We start from the raw sequence: 19,837 nt of genomic DNA, 5'->3' as shown, positions 1-19,837 counted from the left end.
AAGTTATGAAATGGAATTACACACATCATCCAGCTTATGTAAGGAAACGTAAGTACGTAAGGCCCCTTTTTTTATCATCAGTTGAAATGTACACGCTTTTCAAGAAGCACAACATTCGTTGAAAATGTGAGTATAATATATGTAAATCTTCATCAACGACAACCAATAACCATAACAGCAATACAAAATCCAAATACAAAGTGGTGTGTACAAATATCAGTGCTCAGGATCGCCGGCGTGGGGATCACTTTTGCTGGAAGGGATCCTTTTCGATGTTCTTGTCCAGCCGCTGATCGCCATCGGTCTCCACCTGCGACAACTGGCCGAATCCCTCCTCGTCCACGAAGCAGATCTCATGGCCATCGGGATCGCCGAGGATCACAACAGAGACGGTGGCCTTGCCAGGCGTATCCAGGGTGATCAGGGGCGTCAGGATGGCGCCGCCGGCTGCTGTCACAGCCTCTTGAAGCGGCGGCTGCTGGGCCGCCGGAATAGCAAAGGCAATTCGTCCATAGGCCTTGGCCCTGTTCAGTGGCTCTGCGATCTGGGTGATCTGCAGGGAGGCCTGCTCTCCGCCGTAACTCAAGCGCAGGCTGCCCTCACCCTCCTCGAGCACTTGCATCTGCAGCAAGTCGTGCCAGTACTTTCGCGAGTTCTGGAGATTGCTCACATTCAGCTCCACCGATTTGACAGGGTCGGAGCCAGCGGACGGTTGATCGATCACATAGAACTTGTAGCCATCTGGCGAGGTCAGCAGGCTGCCCGCCCTTCCAGCCACCTGCTTCACAGGATACGAGTGCTCGGCGGCCCGGGAAAGGATTTCCTTGGAATGTATGGTCACGCCGCCAAAGTCGTTGCCTGAATTAAGCAGGAAAAACTTTGATTAGTAGGGATTTACAAAAACACACTAAACATTTTTGCTTTTAAAATTTGCATTATAGTCTATTCTTTTACTTGGTTAATTATTTTAATCCTGAAGCTTAAAAGAACTCACTAATAAATTTATTAAGAAATTATCAAGCAGTGTAAAAAGACCTCGATGATAAGTTGAACCCATACCACTTGCTATCTGTCTAATAACTTTTATTATATGAAAAACATGAAGTGAAATCAATACTAAATGAATTAATTTGTATTCTTACACATATGTATATCAAATCCAGTTTTAGGGCTTTGCCTATCACTTAATTTTGTGGTTAACATTAATCCTTGAGCGTTTTTAAAATAACTTCACTGACAGTCGATAGATTTCTGCCTCAAAGATAACTATTTGCTTACTCATAAAGCAAAAGATTATTAACCCATTATCTGCAAGGAATTATGCCTAGTCACATATCAAATAGCTATTAATAGTGGAACACTTAATTATAAAATTGTCGAGGACAGAACAACTCAATTGTACGTGCAGATAAGCCAACCGAATTTTACAAGTGGTAGCTAAATACGCTTCCGAATTACCAAGTACAACTTTGTTAAAATCATTCAGATTTATCGAAGGTGAAAAGAAAGTATCACGTGAGTCTTGCGATGTGTTCTAGTTTAGAGAATTTAGTCTTCTAATAATCTATAAAATATAATATAACAGAATAAATAGGTAGACAGATTAAGCATATTTAAAATGTGAAGAGTGGAATAAACCCAGACTAACTCAATTTTCTACACATATTTAAAAATCCCAAAGGATTCGAAATACTAGACAACTATTTTAATACTCTTTGACCTGAAGGAAAAGGATTTAATGGAGATCATATTTCCAGTTTTTGAGTTATTTGCATGCAATTTGTTGTCCTAAGGGCTAAGGATATTTAACCCCTGCGGGGCTTTGTTTAATATATCTCACCCATTTCGTAGCTGCTCACTCCATAGTTATAAGTCAGCTCAATGACGAAATGCGAACTTTCGGGTCCATAACCCACCATCGTTTTGCTCCACCGGTTGTCGTAGGGCCTGCCAAGGGTTAAGGATTACCGGTTAGTCCTGTGCCAGGAGCATTCCCCACCCATATAGTCATCTCCCTCGTACTCACCCGTTGCAAGCGGCATCGCATCCCTCCTTGAATTCCTCATGCCGCAACACCTGTTGCCGTGCGACAGAGCGAGATGGCACAGAAAAGAGGGAGAAAAACGAAAGAGAAAAAGCAATTTTAACATCGTCATTATACGATATTATTCGACATCTGGGCTTTTTAATTAGCAGACGCGCGACGTTGACAAGATGTTCAGATAAAACGACAGCCAGACGTTATAACTGGCGATAAGAAAGTCTGCCGATTTTGGAAGATATCCCCCGTTTCCCCTCCGCTGCACCCCCTCGCTCACCGACATTCCCAATATTTGGCGAAAGAAAAAGGCGTTTTTGGCCCTATCTCCGATTTTGAAAACGTAGTGCAGGGCACGTCCCGGAATGGCCGACATCTTTGGGGCTTGACGCTGGGGATTTATTCAGCAGGTTACGAGTTTGGGGGCAAAATGTTTGACGAGCGAATTTCGACCTTGTTTATGTACATTCAGGGCTGTGTGACCGTATTCAGAGCGCCAAATAATACCGACTGTCGGGAGCTTTCGGGTATATCGATAGTCAGTTGTGAAATATCGTGATATCGCACATCTCTATATTTTTAGATTTATATGTTCTTTAAATTTAAAATTAACATCGTTTTTAAACTTATCCATTATTTCAGAAAACAAACATAAGAAAACGCAATTAAATTTGCACCCCAAGATAAATGAAATATTTCAGTAAACGGGATATATAAAATCATTTAATACATTGTAATAGCAACGTTAAAAAACGCTTAAGGTTAAATATTCAACAATTTTTGCTAGGTATAGCACACCATGGAATATTCGGCCGTGTTCGAGGCTACGATTTCTTGGGAATTCATCGAATATACACATATATATTGGATGGGCTTACTAACTTAACTCTAGTTCATCATAAGGCTTTCGAAGTGCTCGATTTAAGGTCATGAAAGTGCTCTTCTGACAGCTCCATTTGCGGATCGTCGTGTGGTTCTGCGTCCTGCTCTAACTTGTGCTGCCACTCGGGATCTTGTGGATCCTCCAGCTCCAATTTGTGCTGCCATTCCTCCAGAGGACATTGCTCCGGATCCAGCTCCCCATCCTGGCACTCTTGATCTTGTTGTCTCTCCTTTGGCTGCTTGGTTGCCTCCTTTGCGTGGCCTTCCTTTGGGTGATTCCGTTTCCTCAACTTTTTCTTCTTGCGAAGTCGCTCCAGGTGCTCTTCCTGATCCTCTAGACTCTCCCGATCCTGGTCCTGCTCCTCCCTTCGCTTCCTGTGGGCCTTTCGGCCACTGTGCCTCCTTAGATGCAACTCCAGAGTCTGCCGCGAAACGCAGGGCTCCTGGCAATGGGCACAGGCAAAGGGCCACTCCTCGGCGGCCTCTGCTGCTCCGGCGCCAGTGGACCCGACGTGCAGCCGCTCGTGCCGCACCTGCGAGGCGTGCGTGCCGAACTTCTTCTCGCAGTGGCCGCACTGGAACCTCCGCTGGCCCTCGTGGACCACCCGAACATGCCGGCTGATGGCGCTCTTGTGGCGAAACAGCTGCGGACACTGCTCGCACTTGAAGCGCTCCCAGGTGGGATTGTGGGTGCGCAGGTGGGTCAGCAGCTCCGTCCGCGTCACCTTGGCCACGCCGCAGTGCTCGCACACGTGCTCCTTGCGCTGGGCATGCCGTTTCAGGTGCTCGCCCAATGCATTCTTCGTGCTATACTGCCGGTTGCACAGCTCGCAGATGAGGTCGCGCAGCTCCTGCTGCAGTTGCTCCAGCTGAGGGTGGGCGTTGCGCATGTGGGAGCGCAGCTGCTCGTACCGGGTGAAGCATTTGTCGCAGCTGCGGCACAGGAAGGGCTTCGAATAGCCCTGGTGGACGCTGCGGATGTGGGCTTCCAGGTAGGGTAGCTTGTACACCTGCTTGCCGCACTGGTCGCAGGCCAGGCCGGCGCGTCTCTTGTTGCCAGCGGGCTGGTTGAGCTGCTCCTGGCTGTCCGCGTACTCCTCTTGGTACTGCTGCTCCTCTAGCGCCTCCTCCTCCTCCTCCTCCTCCTGATCCTCTTGCTTCTCTGCCAGCTCTTCGGGCATGCCGTCCGCCAGCTTTTCCTGCTCTGCCCCCAGTTCCTGATGGTTCTCCTTGACATTTTCTGCTATGCCTTCCTCCAGTGGCTCCTCCTTCACCTGCGGAAGCCCTAAGAAAGTATTAACCCTGGTTTAATCACCCGTAAAGGGGCATATATATCAACCCGGTCCATCGCCTGCCATTCGCTCAGCTTCTGGCTGGACTCCCTGGCCACCTGGCAGAGCTCCTCGAAGTAGACGACCGCATTGTGGCACAGGTTGCATATCTCCGTGGGCAGGCCGTGCGGCTGCTGCAGGATGTCGATGTCCAGGAACTTCTGGAGGATCGCGATGAGTCGGGTATCGGGGCACTGGCTCTCCCGGTCCCGCAGGTGGCGCAGGCAGATCCTGCACAGGCGGGCCAGGTCGGTGAATGCGGTGAACATCGCTGCGGATCGTGGGGCACCAGAATGCAACGCCCTAAGTCGAAAAGCAACCCTTTTATTTCCCTTTTTTCTTGGCCAATTTTTTACACCCACTGCCGGTGTGACCAAAGCGGAGCGACACCTGTTGCACCGCTTGGGATCGTATCGGTCACTGTTTCGATCACTCTTTTCGTTGCCGTTATCGTTACCGATCTATTTATTCATGGTCTTAAACCACAAAGCGTTTTAAATATATATTGCCTTCTTTCCTGAGAGCGATTGGAATTCGTGTTGATATATACATAAATTGCGTGTTCTACATCATAAATCAATCTTTTCGTGGGGTTCTATGAAAATATATTATTTAAATAAACCTTTAAAATTGTTAGCGTGAAATACATTAATGGGCAAAAATATACAAGAAACGAAATTGATATTTATAAATTTTAATTGTCATTGTGCCAAAATTCATTAGACGCAGTGACAATAAATTTTTACAGCCCTAATTATTAGGCGGTAACAGAATTGCGCCTGAAATTTGAATTTTAGTATTGACCATATGGGGATATATCTACGCAAAAGTACGGTCACACGCGAATGCTAGGTGGGTGACTCGGCTATGGCTGCCAACATTTTGGTGGGACCGTACTGACACTTACGTTTGCTGATAGCGATAACAGCGATATATAAGGTGAAAAATATCACGATATTTGCTTACATTCAGAAAATATCGATATATTTATATTTCACATTTCTAACTGGAGGCACTTACGTTGGTACTAAATCCCTCTTTTACAGACACTTACGTGGCTCTTACGTCGCTAACACTGACGTTATCTGGCTCTTACGTTTGCTGACAGCGGCGAAGCGATTGCAACAATTGCGATATATAGCGATACTGGCGATATATCGGGTAAAAAATATGACCATATTTATTTTCATTGAAAACTATCGATGTATTGATACCTTGACATATTGTGTCAATGTGTTTTCACATCTCCAATAATTTGGTTGGTTTTTTTAGTTTTTTAAAAAAGTCGTGTTGCCGCGATCGGATCGGATTCCGCACTACCTGGACTACCTGGTGCCCAGCAACGAGCAACGTAACCTTTGACCGCACGCACCGCCTTCCATCGCCCCCAGTGAAATGTCGCTGAATCCGCAGTACGAGGACATCGGCAAGGGATTTGTGCAGCAGTACTATGCGATATTCGACGACCCGGCGAATCGGGCGAACGTGGTCAACTTCTACAGCGTGAGTGTTGTTGTTGTTGTTGTTGTTGCTGTTGCTTCTGTCTCCTCCTTCCCACCGCCTTTATCCCCATCTGCTCCTCCTCCGCATCCATCTGTTGCTGTCCCTCTCGCACGCAGGTGACGCGCGACGCGCCCTTGAAAAATTCCGCCTCCTTTCGGCAATGCAATGCAGAAAAAGAAGGAAAGGAAAGCGGGCGCACAGCGAAAAAGAGCGCGCAAATAGCAGCTGGAGATATATCACCGGGAAGTCGGGAGAATAGGACGAAAGGGGCGATCATGGGCGGTGGGGGTTCTCGAAGTTTCGGGTGACACATTACGCCCATGCTCGCATAAATAAATACACACATACGAAATATATGACCAACATACAACCGAGGGCAGCGCAATAGCACCCAGAAATGTTATAAATACGAATATATGTGTTATATTTTTATTTCAAGACAGAAAACGTTTGACATGAGATTGGCTTTTATGGCCAAAATACAACTAAGGGCAGCGCAATATCACCCAGAAAATATTATAAAAATTTTAAATTGTATATTACCATGTTCTATAGGTTTTGACCAACATACAGCTATGATCTTGGGAAAACACAATGAATTTGATTTATCAAAGGCTCACTTAAGATATATGTACATCATACTAATATCTGCACTTTGTCGGGAGAAAAGGCTTCTAAAGATTCAAAGTATTGAACAATTTTAAGTACAAGTGATAAATGAAACCATTTAGAAACAACAGCAAACAGCTATCAGGCAAAAAAAAAAAATTAGCATTCTCTGCCCCACATAAATATCAAAAAATATCAATCACATAAGCATTTAATTGAATTCAAGAATCTAATCACACCTTCAATTACTTCCAGGCTACCGACTCCTTCATGACCTTCGAAGGTCACCAAATACAGGGTGCACCCAAGATCCTCGAGAAAGTTCAGGTAAGTGCTGATCCTACACAATCGGTGGGGCACAATATTAACACCTCACATTCTTGCAGAGTCTGAGTTTTCAGAAGATCACCCGAGTGATAACCACAGTAGATTCGCAGCCCACATTCGACGGCGGAGTGCTGATTAATGTCCTCGGACGGCTACAGGTAAGCAGATCGATCGCCACAAGAAGGAAACACGAATCATCCAGGGAAAACTCCCACAACTCACTGTCGAAAAGAATATGGGATGACTGCCTGTTGTTCAGCGGCGGTTGGAAGAATAGCACTGTCTATGATCGAATTTCATCACTTTTCCAAATTGTAGTCCCTTTTTCGTTTTACCAATATTTTAACGCAACATTTTGCCACGGTATCAAAGCCCAGAAGACCTAAATAATTTTGTTCTTAACTTCACATAAGATAAATATATTTATTAGTCGCACTGTTACTCTCATATATATATCTTTTTAACTTTATTTTGTATACGCTTGCTTGACTCTGCCACATTTGATGATTCTATGAAATTCATGTCTGCTAACAAAAAGCATTTTTAGGTATAATGTAGTTCCAATATTGATTACCCGCGATAGGTTCATTTTCTTAGAAAGCGTAGGAACGACTATTAAATATCAAGATAACTATAAACCTAAGCACATTTTTAGACAGAAAGTCTTAAGTAATTTTGCAGTAGGTAACCAATAATGATCTAACCATCCCAAAACTAAAAAACTATATTATCGGTTTGAACACGATACATAGACGGTCCTCGAAGTAATCGAGAGTAGAGGATATGAAATCATTGCTCGCATTCGGTTAGGGTCTTGAACTCCATTTCCATTTCCCTTTGGGCAGTGCTATAAACCGACCGCCGCGCATCGAATACACCATGTGCATTGTACACCACCTGTATATCTCGTATATCTCAACTCTGGTTACTATAAAACACATCAAAACCGATGCAGACCGATGAGGATCAGCCGCATGCCTACATTCAGACCTTCGTTTTGAAGCCGGTGGGGGGCAGTTTCTTCGTACAGCACGACATATTCCGGCTCTCGCTGCACGATGTGTAGCCCCACCGCCCCCGATTTGCCACGCCCAGTCAACAGGCTCTATATACAAATCGAAATCCCGACCGTGACAAGCAGCCCAATGATCAGCCTCAGCCAGCAGCGACGAGACGAGACCCAGTTAAAAAGCGAAAGAAAACTATATCTAAGCGATAAGATAGTTCTGCTGTTTGTCGACCTTCTGCGCCCAGCCCCGCCCACTCCGCCCACAAGCAAAAAGTCCAACTTCTTCCAATTGTCCTCACAGTACGTGAATGCCCAACGATAATTAACAAAAGCAAAGTGTTGCGCATTTCATTTCGAGCATGGTTTGCGTTAATTTTTGAGTTGGTTTGGTTCTTCCTAACTTGTTAGCTTGCAGTTGGTCGCTGGGAAGTGGGAGCTTGGAACCTTATGAATATAACATTTTAACGAGGAAGTTCCTTTTGCACTGATATTGTGATAAATAGATGTTTATAAATGTCTTTCCTCTACATATACTGTCCCTTTAGACATCATTTTCAAACTTATCTAATTTATTTACCGTTTGCCTTCTAAAATATCCTCAAACACTTTCAAAAATGATTGATAATGACGCTATACAACAAAAACACGAATTAACAAATTTAAACTATAATTGTTAGTCATGAAATACATGTTTATTTTATAGCTATAGTACTATATAACACCTTGCACATTAACGGAGGCATTGAAATCAAACCTTTGTTTAAATGAGTTCACGGTGTGATTTTAATTAAAGTGTTTATTTTAAGCATAACCCATATTCGAGGGTTTAGTTCTGGTCAGCCAATTTGCGAGCGACCACTGTACAGTGAACACTCACCTGCACACGACCAATCGGCCGCCAGTTGTACTGTACACCCCTTTTCCTCTGACCCCGGCTTGAAACTGTGTGTTTTCCTTTCCATTTCTAACTTAAAACCCCGAAATTGGTTTATCGCACGCTTGTTAATAGACTAAAACGATACAGTTCGATTGACATTTGATTAATATACGTACGATTTGATTGTTTTGCAGTGCGACGACGATCCCCCGCACGCCTTCTCGCAGGTCTTCGTCCTGAAGGCCAACGCCGGCACCTTCTTCGTGGCCCACGACATCTTCCGCCTGAACATCCACAACTCTGCCTAGGAGCCCCCCACTCCGCTGGACGTGTGTCCAAAACTATTTATCCGCACCACACAGCAACACACACACACTCAACCGACATCCAAAGATGCCCGGCCCCCAACGACATCAACTGGCCGGCAGTGGAACTCAATAGAAAAATAAAACTAACAATGCAAAGCAGAAGCAGCAGCAGCAGCGGTCTCACGTTTATCAACAGATGAAAAAAGCAACAGAAAAAAAAAGAAAAAACACACAGTAAAAAGAAGAACTAAATTGTAACTACTATTACGATGTAAACAAAATGGGCCACCAGCTCACCCATTCTTGTGTCCCATTGCGCCCGGTACTCTCGATTTGCGGGGCCCCATCGAATTGTATGTTCCGCGAACACCTGGATCTCGGGATCTAATTTAGCTAGGGCTATCAAATTTGGCATGTGGTCTGCTACGAGCTTGCTTTTCATTTTCCCAGGAAAATAATCAAAAACCGTTGGCAACTACGTGCACTAAAATTGATTGTTTGCTTACATATTTCCTATAGATTCTATACATTTTCACTTGAGTCTTATTCGGTTATGTACTGTAATTATTGAAATACTTTTAGATAGCCGTATTGCAATGTTTTGTATCGAATACCCACTTCTTAAACCGTGGCCTGAGTACCGGGACTATAACATGGTCGAGAATATCGACTCTAGCTTTCTTGTATGACTAATTGAGTGATGGCGAATTACTTTTTATTGAGACAAAAAAAAAGAACACTTAAATATAAAGATTAACGTTAGCAGTTAGCTTGTTTTTTTATGATTGGTGGAATTGCAATTTAAGGCGGCGAAAAAAAATATGTGTACTTAAAACTATTAAATGCATCAAAATGAAGCTCCAGAGGATTTGGCACAGTGGTTTCCGGCTGAAAGTGATTCACTTGTCGCGAAATGTGAAGACGGCATCGAATCCGAAGAGCACCCCGTTGACGATCGACAGCGAGGCCTTGATAAGCGCGAGGTCCCGGGTTCGAGTTCGGAAGGAGAACTCCCAGGCCTCGATGATGAACACACCGCTGGCCACGAACAAAGTGCAGCCCAGGACACTGAAGAATATGTCGATGCGCTTGTGTATGGGAGCCCGCATCAGAACACCTGTATGTATTGATTATTTTATGCAAGAACTTAAGATCTGTATCTAAGTGTACCTGCAAAGACCCCAATGACCACTATGATATAGCCCGTAAAGGTGCCAGTGGCCAGAAACGATGTCATTATGTCGCGATCGTTGAAGCTGTAGAAATGAAGCACTAGGCACGCTACCGCAAAGCCCTAAAAATATAATAGAGATAAGAAGGGGATTAGAATTTATGATCATAGAAATTAATTGTTATAATTATTGAAAATCCAAATTTGGATTCTTCTAATTATTCCGAGTGCTAGAACAAAGATCCCAGAAATGGGATAATAATTCCCAAGTTGTATTTTGGAGAGAGATTTTGAATTGTTATAAATATTTATAATCCAAATCCGTGGAGTAACATTTCTGGAAATCGGTTTATAATTCCCAAGTTCTTTTTTTTTTTGAAAAAAAAACATTTAATAATTTTGAATTTCGATCCGATGCGATCTTAATAGTTTCTCAATATATAGTTTTCCATCACAACGTAGGGGATCACTAGAAAAAAAATCCTTTACCAATTCCAGAAACTTGACCACATTGAGGCGGCCTTTCCGCTCGCCGTGAGACATTTTGTGAAACTGCTGCCGCTGACAGTCCTCGAAAATGTGGTCCAGTTTGAAAATCGGTATTCCGTAGCCCAAGAACCGATGTGAACTATTCCGGTTGGCTTTTATTTCGGACGTGTTCGCGACGACAGTGCGCTGGATAAACTGATTCGAATGGATGTCAGATAGCATGCAAATGCTACTGCAGTTGGGCGCAGTCACAGAGTCACAGCCGCCGAAATTAATTAATTACACTTAGGAAATAGGCTTTTCATTCGTGGCCCCATCTCTGCTTATCCGTTGACGTTTACTACCCGGGCCTCTCGGGCTCGTCTGTGAAGTGGACACCGTCTGGGTTTTCCGCTGTAAGCCGCACTCGAGCCCCCATCCCTTAGAACCTGATTGAGTGGAGCATAATGACTATATGTGCATATATGGTATGCATGCTTGGGTCGGATCTGGGTAACCGCCCTATAGAATCATTGTGTTCGCATTACCATTACCCCAAATTTGCTGGCAGAAGGTTAGGCCCAAGATCGGAGCTATTTCCCGGAATTGGGGCCAGCGGGTTAGGTCGCTAGTTTTGAGATGGCTAAGTGGATAATGAAAAACATATCGTTTTGACGAATATTAGGTGGGGAAATCGCTTTCTTAAATTGCGATTACCGCGAGGCCATTATTTCGATGGGTTATTATGGGAAGTTTATGCGATTTCGCAAAATATTGTTAGTTTCTGATTGATTTGAACTGCTGTTGAGGTAAATTGGAACATTTAAAAATATAAACAGAAATCTTTTGTAAAAAAAAAGTATTTTATTCGAATCGTGTTATGGATCATGTTTTGCGGCTAAATATATTATTTAAAATATTCCTCTATCAAGTATTTAAGTCGCAGGTTAAACCTGTTTGCAATAGCTTTCTACTACCCTCGATTTTTCTAATGTAAGCAGTTAACTGAAAGCTTTATTTAGTAACTAACGTAATATTTTTTTTATAACACATAACGATTTATTGGAACTTACAATAGTCTTATCAAAGGCGAATATTTTTATGATTCAACAAATACAGGTGCGCTTCTAATCTACATTCAGTCCTTATCGCCTGACTTGTACGATGAATCCATATTTTATTTTTCAATTTGAATTTTTATGATTTTGTTGAATAACTAGAACGAAATCTAATTGAGCTTTGCGAGTTTTTTGTCTTTGCAATTTGATGGTAATTACCGCCAATTCGTTTGCTTTTGTAGTTCCATTTAATGTTAATCGCCGGCACTTGACAGCGGCGACAGCAAAACAAGTTATGGCAAGGAACTATGAATGATGATCGAAAACTATACCCTCAACAAGCCGCAGAAAAAATACTTGGGAATTATAAGGTTTCGAAATGTATTACTTTTCACTTGATAAAATATCAACCCCCACAATATTTTTTTAGGTTTAGTTTCCGAGCTACACTCCATCAAAATATATTAGCAAGTTGAACAGAAATGAAATATATTGGAAAATCGCAGAGGTGTTGAAGAACATATTCTAGAATTGCTAATCTATACGGTTAAATGGTCCGACTAAATATTAGGGAAGTTTAAGGACACGCTGAATTCCTTGAAATTGATATACCCCGCTTACAAGACTAGGGTATCGACGACTTCTATTTTCCAACGCGTTCACAACCGATTTCAGTAAGCAAGTGCACCTGTAGCTCTCAAAATGCTTAATCCCGAACTAATTTCCCTGGAGAATCAGGTGTTCCGATGCTACCTGGGATGGTCGGCTGTATTGGTGCTCAAGATCTTCGCCACGGGCATTTATACTGGGCTGATGCGTTTCTTTACGGCCGTAAGTAATATTTTGTCAACTTTTGGGCCAATACTGCCTTAGCTACATGATATCTACATGAAAAAGGGGTTCGCATTCGGGTTTCTACAGATACACAAGTCATACACCAGCGGTCAGTTGAAAAGAACGGGGAATCTAAAAAATATTTGTTTATGAACAGGTTTTAAAGTAAAATATTTCCTATGCAGTTATTTTAACAAAACCAGGTGATATAAGCAGATTAAGTAAAATCCCTTTATATAAAATTACTACTATAAATTACTATCGCATTTCAAACCCTAATGTATCATTCAAATATAACAGTGCTACTATTATGACCGCTGCTGTGTTTTCGAACTCGACATTCGCCGTCTCAGTATGACTAGGCACTTTATCAATTAGTCGAAGCGAGAGGGAAAATCAGCAAAAGCTTTTCGGTTTGCCGGTATAAAAAAAGAGAGCGAGTGCGAAATGGTGCTCACTTGATTTTTTAGCGGCGTGCAAGCAAGCTGCAGAATCGGTTAATCAAATTTTAACAAAGCCAAAAACAGGAGATAACACAAAATGGCCAGCCCCGTGGAACTGCTCAGCCTCTCGAACCCCGTCTTCAAGAGTTTCACCTTTTGGGTCGGCGTTTTGGTGATCAAAATGCTGCTCATGAGCCTGTTGACCGCCGTCCAGCGATTCAAGACGAAGGTGAGGGGTGGTCGGTGGGTTCGCACAGTGGGGTCAAAGTCTCGCGCCAGTGAAAGTTTAAGTGGACCCGACTAAGCAGATTAACCAATTTATTTATATTAAACTAAAGTTAATATTAAAAATTTAAATTAAATTATTTATATTACAAGGTTTGGAATGTCGACCCCTAAGTATTATCTAGTTATCTTTAAAGTGTCACACCAAAAAACAACTTGAGAATTATAAGCCCAATATGTTAATATTGTTGTAATACTCAGACAGTGAGGTTAATGTTCCGCGACAGTGAAACTAAAAGTAGCTTAAGCTAATTAACAAAATTCTTATAAATCCCAGTGACCTAACCAAACAGTAAACTTGGTAAATAACAACATAATAACATTGTTTAATTCTTATCACTTACCTGTAAAATCAGTCATTAGGATCAAAGTAAGATTTAAAGCTATTAATATACATAGGTTGTATATGAATTTAATTTTGAAAACATATAGGTTACACTTGCTTTTAAACACGTATTAATGCCTTTGGTTGAACTGATATGATACAGCTTGTTCAGATAAGACTGATTCGACTTTTTTATGAGCATACAAACATACATGGACTTCGACATTGGGAAGTTCAAATCTGTCCAATGTAACAATGGGACTTCAGCTTTTTGTACCATTGCTCATCTGGGTCTGGAGATCGAAGGATATTTAAGATGAAGAATACTAATTTTCCATTCGTTTTCAGACCTTCGCCAACCCCGAGGACCTGATGTCGCCCAAGCTCAAGGTCAAGTTCGACGATCCGAATGTGGAGCGTGTGCGTCGTGCCCACCGCAACGACTTGGAGAACATCCTGCCCTTCTTCGCCATCGGCCTGCTCTACGTCCTGACCAACCCGGCCGCCTTCCTGGCCATCAATCTGTTCCGGGCCGTGGGCATCTCCCGCATCGTCCACACGCTGGTCTACGCCGTGGTCGTGGTGCCCCAGCCGTCCCGCGCCCTCGCCTTCTTTGTGGCCCTGGGCGCCACCGTCTACATGGCCCTGCAGGTCATCCTCTCGGCCGCCTTCTAGGCACATAGTTCTAGTCCTTCACGTTTTTTTCCAAACCCCCTTTTGAAATAATTCCTTAATTATTAAAATACATCGACCTCAGCTTCGGTGCTGTTGGAGGATCACAGCCTGTGAGTGTTTTCGTTTTGGGGACACACCAAAGACGGTTCTCAGTGCAGTCTATTGAAAGTGGGAAAGGGAATCTTGTTATTATTGGTAAAACTAAACTAACAAGTAAAAATGCCACATTGTAAATATGTGAATCTATATTTTATATAATACATTTACAAAATTGAAAATTAATTGTTAGACTATGAGGTCTTAAGATGAGGGGGTCTTAAATGTTTTCTATCTTTGTTCAACTTTTCGGGCTATACGTAAGGCAAAAACGATAGTTGTTAAGTCAGGTTTGATTGAATGTGTTGCTCAATAAATCACAGACTGGTCGCAGTTTTATGTTCACTGGCAGTTTAGAAAAGCTTTACTAGGCTGCCTAGCAATCTAGTACAGTTTTGAATTATTTAATAGCTTTACAGTTTTTGAGACATCGACCATTTTATTTTTAAAGTTGTAAAGTAAGGTACATAGTTTCCTTCTAAACATTTAGGTAAATTAAAAAAAAATGGCTTACATTAATTCTGTTTTTATTGTTTAAATGTTACTGTGCAGTAAATAAGTTGTTATAGTGTAAAAAGCGTTTTACGCTGCGTGAGATTATTCCATATTCCTTTTATTTTCAGTACAATTAATCACAGCTCAAGCCGTGTGAGTGAGACCGAAAACTGGTTATCGCTGGGGTCATCTCGTTCTCGCATTTACCATGGAACGCAAAACGATGAATGAAAAAATTCAAATATATTAATATGACTACAAGATATGTTTGAGTGTATATCTACGAAAATTGGAATGTTTTTTATTTATTTAAGGGCTACTCAATTACCTTTTCTTCAACTTTTCAAGAATACGGCCTAAACATTTTAAGACTGTATTTACGAACATACGATTTTTTAAGGGGACGTGCCTACAGGCATGTTCAAATGGGTTAAGAACTTAAAACTCGTTTTTTTCAAGACAGATGCTTAAGAAGGGCTGTACTTATGCGATCGGCCGTTTTCATTTTACAAAATTGACTTTTTGTCCAAAAACGACGAGTCAACTTTTAATGCAAGTAACATAAAAACAATTCATTTTATAACGGACGAGTGTGATAAAGAATCCATATTTATAACGTAACAAATAATCTTGTATTACCTGCAATTATTAGAAAATATAAAAAAGGAAACCTAAAAACAAATGTTTTTTGTTGAAATTTTTAGGTGTCCAGAGGGGGTCCCTTCACTTGGGTTGTGGGGGCGATGGCGCCCACTGTGCTCTGCCGCTGCCTCTGGCGGCGCCGCAGTCGACCGTTAGCCGCAAATTGTTGGCGTTGGTTGTACTTTTTGTTGGCTTTTGTCAATTGCCTTCGTTGGCAGCATCGCAGCGGTCGCCCTTCGCAGTTCTTGCTAGTTAGTTGCTCCTTAATCGATCACTAAATCCGCCCTAGTAAGTAAAACTAAAGCTAAGAACTGGCAAAGGTTCAAAATCCTAAGTCCTTTCCTGCAAAGTTCCATGACATAGTGCCTTCTCGTTCGCACCCTACGCACTTAACCAAAAAAAAGTTCCAACCGGCAAAATACAGATACAAAATAGAGAGCAGAGAAAAACATGTGCTTTTTTTTACATGTTTCTTACATACATATCGTTCGTTGTTTTTTGTATTTGTTTTTCTATTTTGGAGCCGCGTGCTTTTGAAAAACAAATATATAAATATACATACATATGTACATATATTTACATATGGGGCCTTGTGTGAGTGTGTGTAGGGGGAGATAAACAAGAAAGAGCAATAAAAAACTCCTGAGCGAACAAGAATGAAGAAGAAGAAAGTGTGCACTGAAAAAATTTAGAAACAACTTACCTTAAACATTTTTAAATTTGATATAGAAAAAATCTAAAAATTTTAAATTCAAAAATTTAAGTTTGTAAAAAATTTAAAAAATATATATTTACACAGATTGTTCGCTTTGCGGGGTTCAATTAAGATCTGAAGTTCAAGAAATATCATAATTTGAACCTGAGTTTATTGTACTTGCACAAGAACAACAGATTCCGACCTACCCTAGTCTAGTCCTAAACTCAGATATACCCCACAGAACGAGGCCCCAGATACTAGTGCTCTTCATATAATATACGAAAACACTGTCCCTTATTTGAGTTTGCTTTGTAGATGATAGACTTCGAGTGGCGTATCGTATAGAGTGCAATCAATCAGTGCCACCTGGAAACCTTATCTACAAAATACGACCCAACTTGAACGGCAGCTACTATTTATTTACCAACTTATAAGGGGTTTCGAACTGAAACCATTAGGATAAACAATGAGATCAATGAACGGGTAAATCTAAAGTTAGACAGAAAAACAAGGAAAACCTTATAGGCATTGAAGTTTCCGCAGAACCAGGCTAATTTCCGCATTTTGCTGAATTCAATAGTAAACTTTCCCCACTTGACTCGACGAGGAAAACCTTGAGACTTAAAGTCGTAAAAAAGGCACGTCATTGCCCTTTGAATAAGTATTGCTGAAAAGTCTGAAAAGAACCAGAGATCTATTTCTAAATAAGTACATACATGTGTATATCACTGTGCAAATTCAAAGAGTTGATAGGCGTTCCTTCCTGTTTTCTAATGGCTCTTCTTTTTATCAATTTTTTGTCGTGTCATCGTTTTTCAGGCCCGACCTTTTCGCTTTCGATTGAATAATAATAATCTCGTGCAATTTCGCAATCTCAGTCGCAATGAGACAACAAGAAATTTATTTTGGTTCAGATTTCTTTCGTATTTCCCTACGTATCCCCACCGGACTTTGGAGGTGATAAGGTGTAGGATCATCAAAGGTCCGACCACACCATCTGGCGTTTGAAATCAAAAAACGTTGAAATCTTTAGCAGCATACTTATTGAAGTGATAACCAAGTCCGTACCATCAGTTATTATTATTTTTGATTTTTGTAACAAAATGTAATAGCTTAAAACATCATACCTTAGATTATTGATTTCCTATATTCTTGTCGCCCATACCAAATTAGGAACTCCTAAGTTATACTTAGTTATACTCAGAAAGTTGTATCCTTGGAAGGCAGGTATCCTACCCACAGCATTACGTACATATCTTGACTATACAACCAAATATTATAATCCATACTGTCCAAATTGCTTTCACCCTTACAGAGATGCCACAACCAAAGCCGTACGAAAGGCCCGCGGACTTCATCGATCCCGGAAAGCCGTCCAAGTGCAAATGGCATCTGGGGACCACGGAAAAATCGCCCCACACCCAACGGGGCATCGCACATCGTCAACAGATCACGCCGAACATTCTCGAGGTGATCGGATGCACTCCACTGGTCAAATTAAATCATATCCCCGCCAGCGAGGGAATCGAGTGCGAGATGTGTAAGTCCCAAATGGGGTGTAAGCCTACTTTCCCACTTATTTAACATATAGATGATTGCTTATATATCAAAAGAGCTCATGGAGAAAAACAGACTAAAGTTAAAATTTTAACTGTACCTTACAACAAGCAATAATATAAACAATTAAAAGATATATATACCTAAAAATATCTTAGGGTCTCCAAATATTTCCTTGAACATAATGATAATGATATAGTGAACTTGATTTCTTTAATAATATCCTCTTGGGATATATTAAAGTTGAAAATGATATATTGTAAGGATCAATCTGATTAATATTTTGAAATTTTTGTAGATGCCAAATGCGAGTTCCTTAATCCTGGAGGATCGGTGAAGGACCGCATCGGCTATCGCATGGTGCAGGATGCCGAGGAGCAGGGTCTCCTGAAGCCAGGATTCACCATCATCGAACCGACGTCGGGCAACACGGGCATCGGCCTGGCGATGGCCTGTGCGGTCAAGGGATACAAGTGCATCATCGTGATGCCCGAGAAGATGTCCAACGAGAAGGTATCGGCGCTGCGAACCCTGGGGGCCAAGATCATACGGACGCCCACGGAGGCCGCCTACGACTCGCCGGAGGGATTGATCTACGTGGCCCAGCAACTGCAGCGGGAAACGCCCAACTCGATTGTCCTGGATCAGTATCGGAACGCTGGCAATCCGCTGGCCCACTACGATGGCACTGCCGCCGAAATACTGTGGCAGCTAGACAACAAGGTGGACATGATAGTGGTCTCCGCGGGAACGGCGGGCACCATCAGCGGCATTGGCCGGAAGATCAAGGAGCAGGCTCCCAACTGCCAGATTGTCGGCGTGGATCCCTACGGCTCGATCCTCGCGCGTCCCGCGGAGCTCAACAAGACCGATGTGCAATTCTACGAGGTGGAGGGCATTGGCTATGACTTCCCGCCCACCGTTTTTGACGATGCCGTGGTGGATGTGTGGACGAAGATCGGCGATCCCGATTGCTTCCCCATGAGCCGGCGCCTAAACGCGGAGGAGGGTCTGCTATGCGGCGGCTCCAGCGGCGGAGCGATGCACGCTGCCCTCCAGCATGCTCGCAAGTTGAAGAAGGGCCAGCGCTGCGTGGTCATCCTGCCCGATGGCATACGCAACTACATGACCAAGTTCGTCTCGGACAACTGGATGGAGGCGCGTGGCTTCAAGGAGCCGGTGAACGAGCACGGTCACTGGTGGTGGAACCTGTCAATCGAGCAGCTCCAGCTCCCCTCCCCTTCGGCCACTCTGAAGTCGAGTGCAACGGTTGGCGAGGCCATTGCCCTGATGAAGAAACATCGCGTGGACCAGCTGCCCGTTGTGGATCAGGATGATGGGTAGGCCCACCGAATTTCTGCCTCTGCAGGGTTTATAACTCTTGTTGTTTTCTATCGCTTCTATCTCACTTAGGTCCATTCTGGGCGTGGTGGGTCAGGAGACGCTCATCACCCAGATCGTGAGCATGAACCGCCAGCAGTCCGATCCCGCCATCAAGGCCCTTAACAAGCGAGTGATCCGATTGAACGAATCCGAGACCCTTGGCAAGCTAGCCCGCGTCCTCGAGGTGGATCCCAGTGTGCTCATCCTGGGAAAGAGCTCGGCCGGCAAGGAGGAGCTGAGGGCAGTGGCCAGCAAGCTAGACGTGACCACCTTTATTGCTGCAGGCCAGCAGAATCCCAAGGCCAATGGCACCACCAACGGCAGTAGCCACTAAAATAGAGATCCGTGTCCCACAGATTCGGCCACCTACCGATTATATCTACGCGCTTTTAACTTATACCCGCAAGCATTTCGACTTATGTCCAATAAAGCATTTTACTATACACGAATCCTTTAGGTTTCTCTTGTAGAAAGCACATTCGGACTAATTCCGAAACGTGTATCCTTCAATCTTTACGTGCCTTTAGCTCTAAAAATAGATGTGTTTCCTAAAATACCAGTCATCGTCAGATTTTCACCAAGAACACTTAAATGTTGTTAATGAAACAGGCATTATTTTTTAGCTGATTGATGAAATTTTCATGGTAATACCAGTGGCATGCATGACAAATTCATCAACTTTTTATCGACATGTTATCCACAAAAACTTAATTTTCTCGTCAACATTTTATCAGTGGCCTATTGGTGACTTATGGAACAGCCCGGTTACTTTCAGTGTTACACATGTATATGGCTACTTATAATGTTCTATTCCATTAATCAAT

General features: G+C 42.8%; 6 protein-coding genes across 11 annotated transcripts; 3 read left to right on the top strand and 3 right to left on the bottom strand.

Annotated features, from left to right (window-relative positions):
- Nucleotides 1–114: 114 nt before the first annotated feature.
- On the bottom strand, nucleotides 115–2,527 carry LOC108015392 (glyoxalase domain-containing protein 4). The gene is made up of 4 exons (XM_017081812.4): nucleotides 2,319–2,527; nucleotides 2,027–2,076; nucleotides 1,841–1,947; nucleotides 115–858 (listed from the first exon to the last, which is right to left on the bottom strand). Exons 1-4 carry the CDS (start codon nucleotides 2,412–2,414, stop codon nucleotides 245–247), a joined length of 867 nt encoding a protein of 288 aa, XP_016937301.3. The 5' UTR covers nucleotides 2,415–2,527; the 3' UTR covers nucleotides 115–244.
- A 206-nt stretch (nucleotides 2,528–2,733) lies between these two features.
- LOC108015016 (zinc finger protein 771) lies at nucleotides 2,734–4,645 on the bottom strand. 2 transcript variants are annotated; one of them, XM_017081243.4, is made up of 2 exons: nucleotides 4,260–4,645; nucleotides 2,734–4,194 (listed from the first exon to the last, which is right to left on the bottom strand). In XM_017081243.4, the coding sequence occupies exons 1-2, from the start codon at nucleotides 4,518–4,520 to the stop codon at nucleotides 2,935–2,937; spliced, it is 1,521 nt and encodes a 506-aa protein (XP_016936732.3). In that variant the 5' UTR covers nucleotides 4,521–4,645; the 3' UTR covers nucleotides 2,734–2,934. The 2 variants fall into 2 exon arrangements, with proteins under 2 accessions (XP_016936732.3, XP_016936733.3); XM_017081244.4 differs by having other exon boundaries at nucleotides 2,734–4,205; nucleotides 4,260–4,572.
- Nucleotides 4,646–5,475: 830 nt separating this feature from the next.
- Ntf-2 (nuclear transport factor-2) lies at nucleotides 5,476–9,646 on the top strand. Of its 2 annotated transcripts, XR_001767717.4 has the most exons (5): nucleotides 5,476–5,754; nucleotides 6,619–6,690; nucleotides 6,750–6,848; nucleotides 7,646–7,999; nucleotides 8,771–9,646. XR_001767717.4 is itself a non-coding variant. In XM_017081739.4 (4 exons), the coding sequence occupies exons 1-4, from the start codon at nucleotides 5,647–5,649 to the stop codon at nucleotides 8,882–8,884; spliced, it is 393 nt and encodes a 130-aa protein (XP_016937228.1). In that variant the 5' UTR covers nucleotides 5,482–5,646; the 3' UTR covers nucleotides 8,885–9,646. The 2 variants fall into 2 exon arrangements, 1 of the variants encoding a protein (XP_016937228.1); XM_017081739.4 differs by lacking the exon at nucleotides 7,646–7,999 and having other exon boundaries at nucleotides 5,482–5,754.
- LOC108015333 (uncharacterized) lies at nucleotides 8,827–12,337 on the bottom strand. Of its 3 annotated transcripts, none has more exons than XM_070997533.1 (3): nucleotides 12,203–12,337; nucleotides 10,055–10,178; nucleotides 8,827–10,001 (listed from the first exon to the last, which is right to left on the bottom strand). In XM_070997533.1, the coding sequence occupies exons 2-3, from the start codon at nucleotides 10,119–10,121 to the stop codon at nucleotides 9,784–9,786; spliced, it is 285 nt and encodes a 94-aa protein (XP_070853634.1). In that variant the 5' UTR covers nucleotides 10,122–10,178; nucleotides 12,203–12,337; the 3' UTR covers nucleotides 8,827–9,783. The 3 variants fall into 3 exon arrangements, with proteins under 3 accessions (XP_070853634.1, XP_036676156.1, XP_016937224.4); XM_036820261.3 differs by lacking the exon at nucleotides 12,203–12,337 and adding an exon at nucleotides 11,597–11,755; XM_017081735.4 differs by lacking the exon at nucleotides 12,203–12,337 and adding an exon at nucleotides 10,545–11,252.
- Mgstl (Microsomal glutathione S-transferase-like) lies at nucleotides 12,240–14,249 on the top strand. Of its 2 annotated transcripts, none has more exons than XM_017081738.4 (2): nucleotides 12,240–12,412; nucleotides 13,817–14,249. In XM_017081738.4, the coding sequence occupies exons 1-2, from the start codon at nucleotides 12,284–12,286 to the stop codon at nucleotides 14,141–14,143; spliced, it is 456 nt and encodes a 151-aa protein (XP_016937227.1). In that variant the 5' UTR covers nucleotides 12,240–12,283; the 3' UTR covers nucleotides 14,144–14,249. The 2 variants fall into 2 exon arrangements, with proteins under 2 accessions (XP_016937227.1, XP_016937225.1); XM_017081736.4 differs by lacking the exon at nucleotides 12,240–12,412 and adding an exon at nucleotides 12,848–13,087.
- Nucleotides 14,250–15,510: 1,261 nt separating this feature from the next.
- Nucleotides 15,511–19,462, top strand: Cbs (Cystathionine beta-synthase). The gene is made up of 4 exons (XM_017081445.4): nucleotides 15,511–15,664; nucleotides 17,389–17,613; nucleotides 17,929–18,970; nucleotides 19,044–19,462. The coding sequence occupies exons 2-4, from the start codon at nucleotides 17,391–17,393 to the stop codon at nucleotides 19,345–19,347; spliced, it is 1,569 nt and encodes a 522-aa protein (XP_016936934.3). The 5' UTR covers nucleotides 15,511–15,664; nucleotides 17,389–17,390; the 3' UTR covers nucleotides 19,348–19,462.
- Nucleotides 19,463–19,837: the final 375 nt, after the last annotated feature.

The sequence above is a fragment of the Drosophila suzukii genome, chromosome X (genome assembly GCF_043229965.1).
Source record: "Drosophila suzukii chromosome X, CBGP_Dsuzu_IsoJpt1.0, whole genome shotgun sequence".
Taxonomy (NCBI): domain Eukaryota; kingdom Metazoa; phylum Arthropoda; class Insecta; order Diptera; family Drosophilidae; genus Drosophila; species Drosophila suzukii.
This window is presented reverse-complemented; position numbering and strand designations above follow the sequence as displayed.

Coding starts and splice junctions, on each gene's coding strand:
- LOC108015392 (XM_017081812.4), bottom strand. CDS start 2,414: ATGTCGGCCATTCCGGGACGTGCCCTGCACTACGTTTTCAAAATCGGA. Junction 2,077..2,318: donor GCCAAATATTGGGAATGTCG/GTGAGCGAGGGG, acceptor GCACGGCAACAG/GTGTTGCGGCATGAGGAATT. Junction 859..1,840: donor AGTGAGCAGCTACGAAATGG/GTGAGATATATT, acceptor TGCTTAATTCAG/GCAACGACTTTGGCGGCGTG.
- LOC108015016 (XM_017081243.4), bottom strand. CDS start 4,520: ATGTTCACCGCATTCACCGACCTGGCCCGCCTGTGCAGGATCTGCCTG. Junction 4,195..4,259: donor AATGGCAGGCGATGGACCGG/GTTGATATATAT, acceptor GGGCTTCCGCAG/GTGAAGGAGGAGCCACTGGA.
- Ntf-2 (XM_017081739.4), top strand. CDS start 5,647: ATGTCGCTGAATCCGCAGTACGAGGACATCGGCAAGGGATTTGTGCAG. Junction 6,691..6,749: donor AGATCCTCGAGAAAGTTCAG/GTAAGTGCTGAT, acceptor ACATTCTTGCAG/AGTCTGAGTTTTCAGAAGAT. Junction 6,849..8,770: donor ATGTCCTCGGACGGCTACAG/GTAAGCAGATCG, acceptor ATTGTTTTGCAG/TGCGACGACGATCCCCCGCA.
- LOC108015333 (XM_017081735.4), bottom strand. CDS start 10,766: ATGCTATCTGACATCCATTCGAATCAGTTTATCCAGCGCACTGTCGTC. Junction 10,179..10,544: donor TGGTCAAGTTTCTGGAATTG/GTAAAGGATTTT, acceptor TTATATTTTTAG/GGCTTTGCGGTAGCGTGCCT. Junction 10,002..10,054: donor GGTCATTGGGGTCTTTGCAG/GTACACTTAGAT, acceptor CAATACATACAG/GTGTTCTGATGCGGGCTCCC.
- Mgstl (XM_017081736.4), top strand. CDS start 12,956: ATGGCCAGCCCCGTGGAACTGCTCAGCCTCTCGAACCCCGTCTTCAAG. Junction 13,088..13,816: donor TCCAGCGATTCAAGACGAAG/GTGAGGGGTGGT, acceptor ATTCGTTTTCAG/ACCTTCGCCAACCCCGAGGA.
- Cbs (XM_017081445.4), top strand. CDS start 17,391: ATGCCACAACCAAAGCCGTACGAAAGGCCCGCGGACTTCATCGATCCC. Junction 17,614..17,928: donor GGGAATCGAGTGCGAGATGT/GTAAGTCCCAAA, acceptor AAATTTTTGTAG/ATGCCAAATGCGAGTTCCTT. Junction 18,971..19,043: donor GTTGTGGATCAGGATGATGG/GTAGGCCCACCG, acceptor TATCTCACTTAG/GTCCATTCTGGGCGTGGTGG.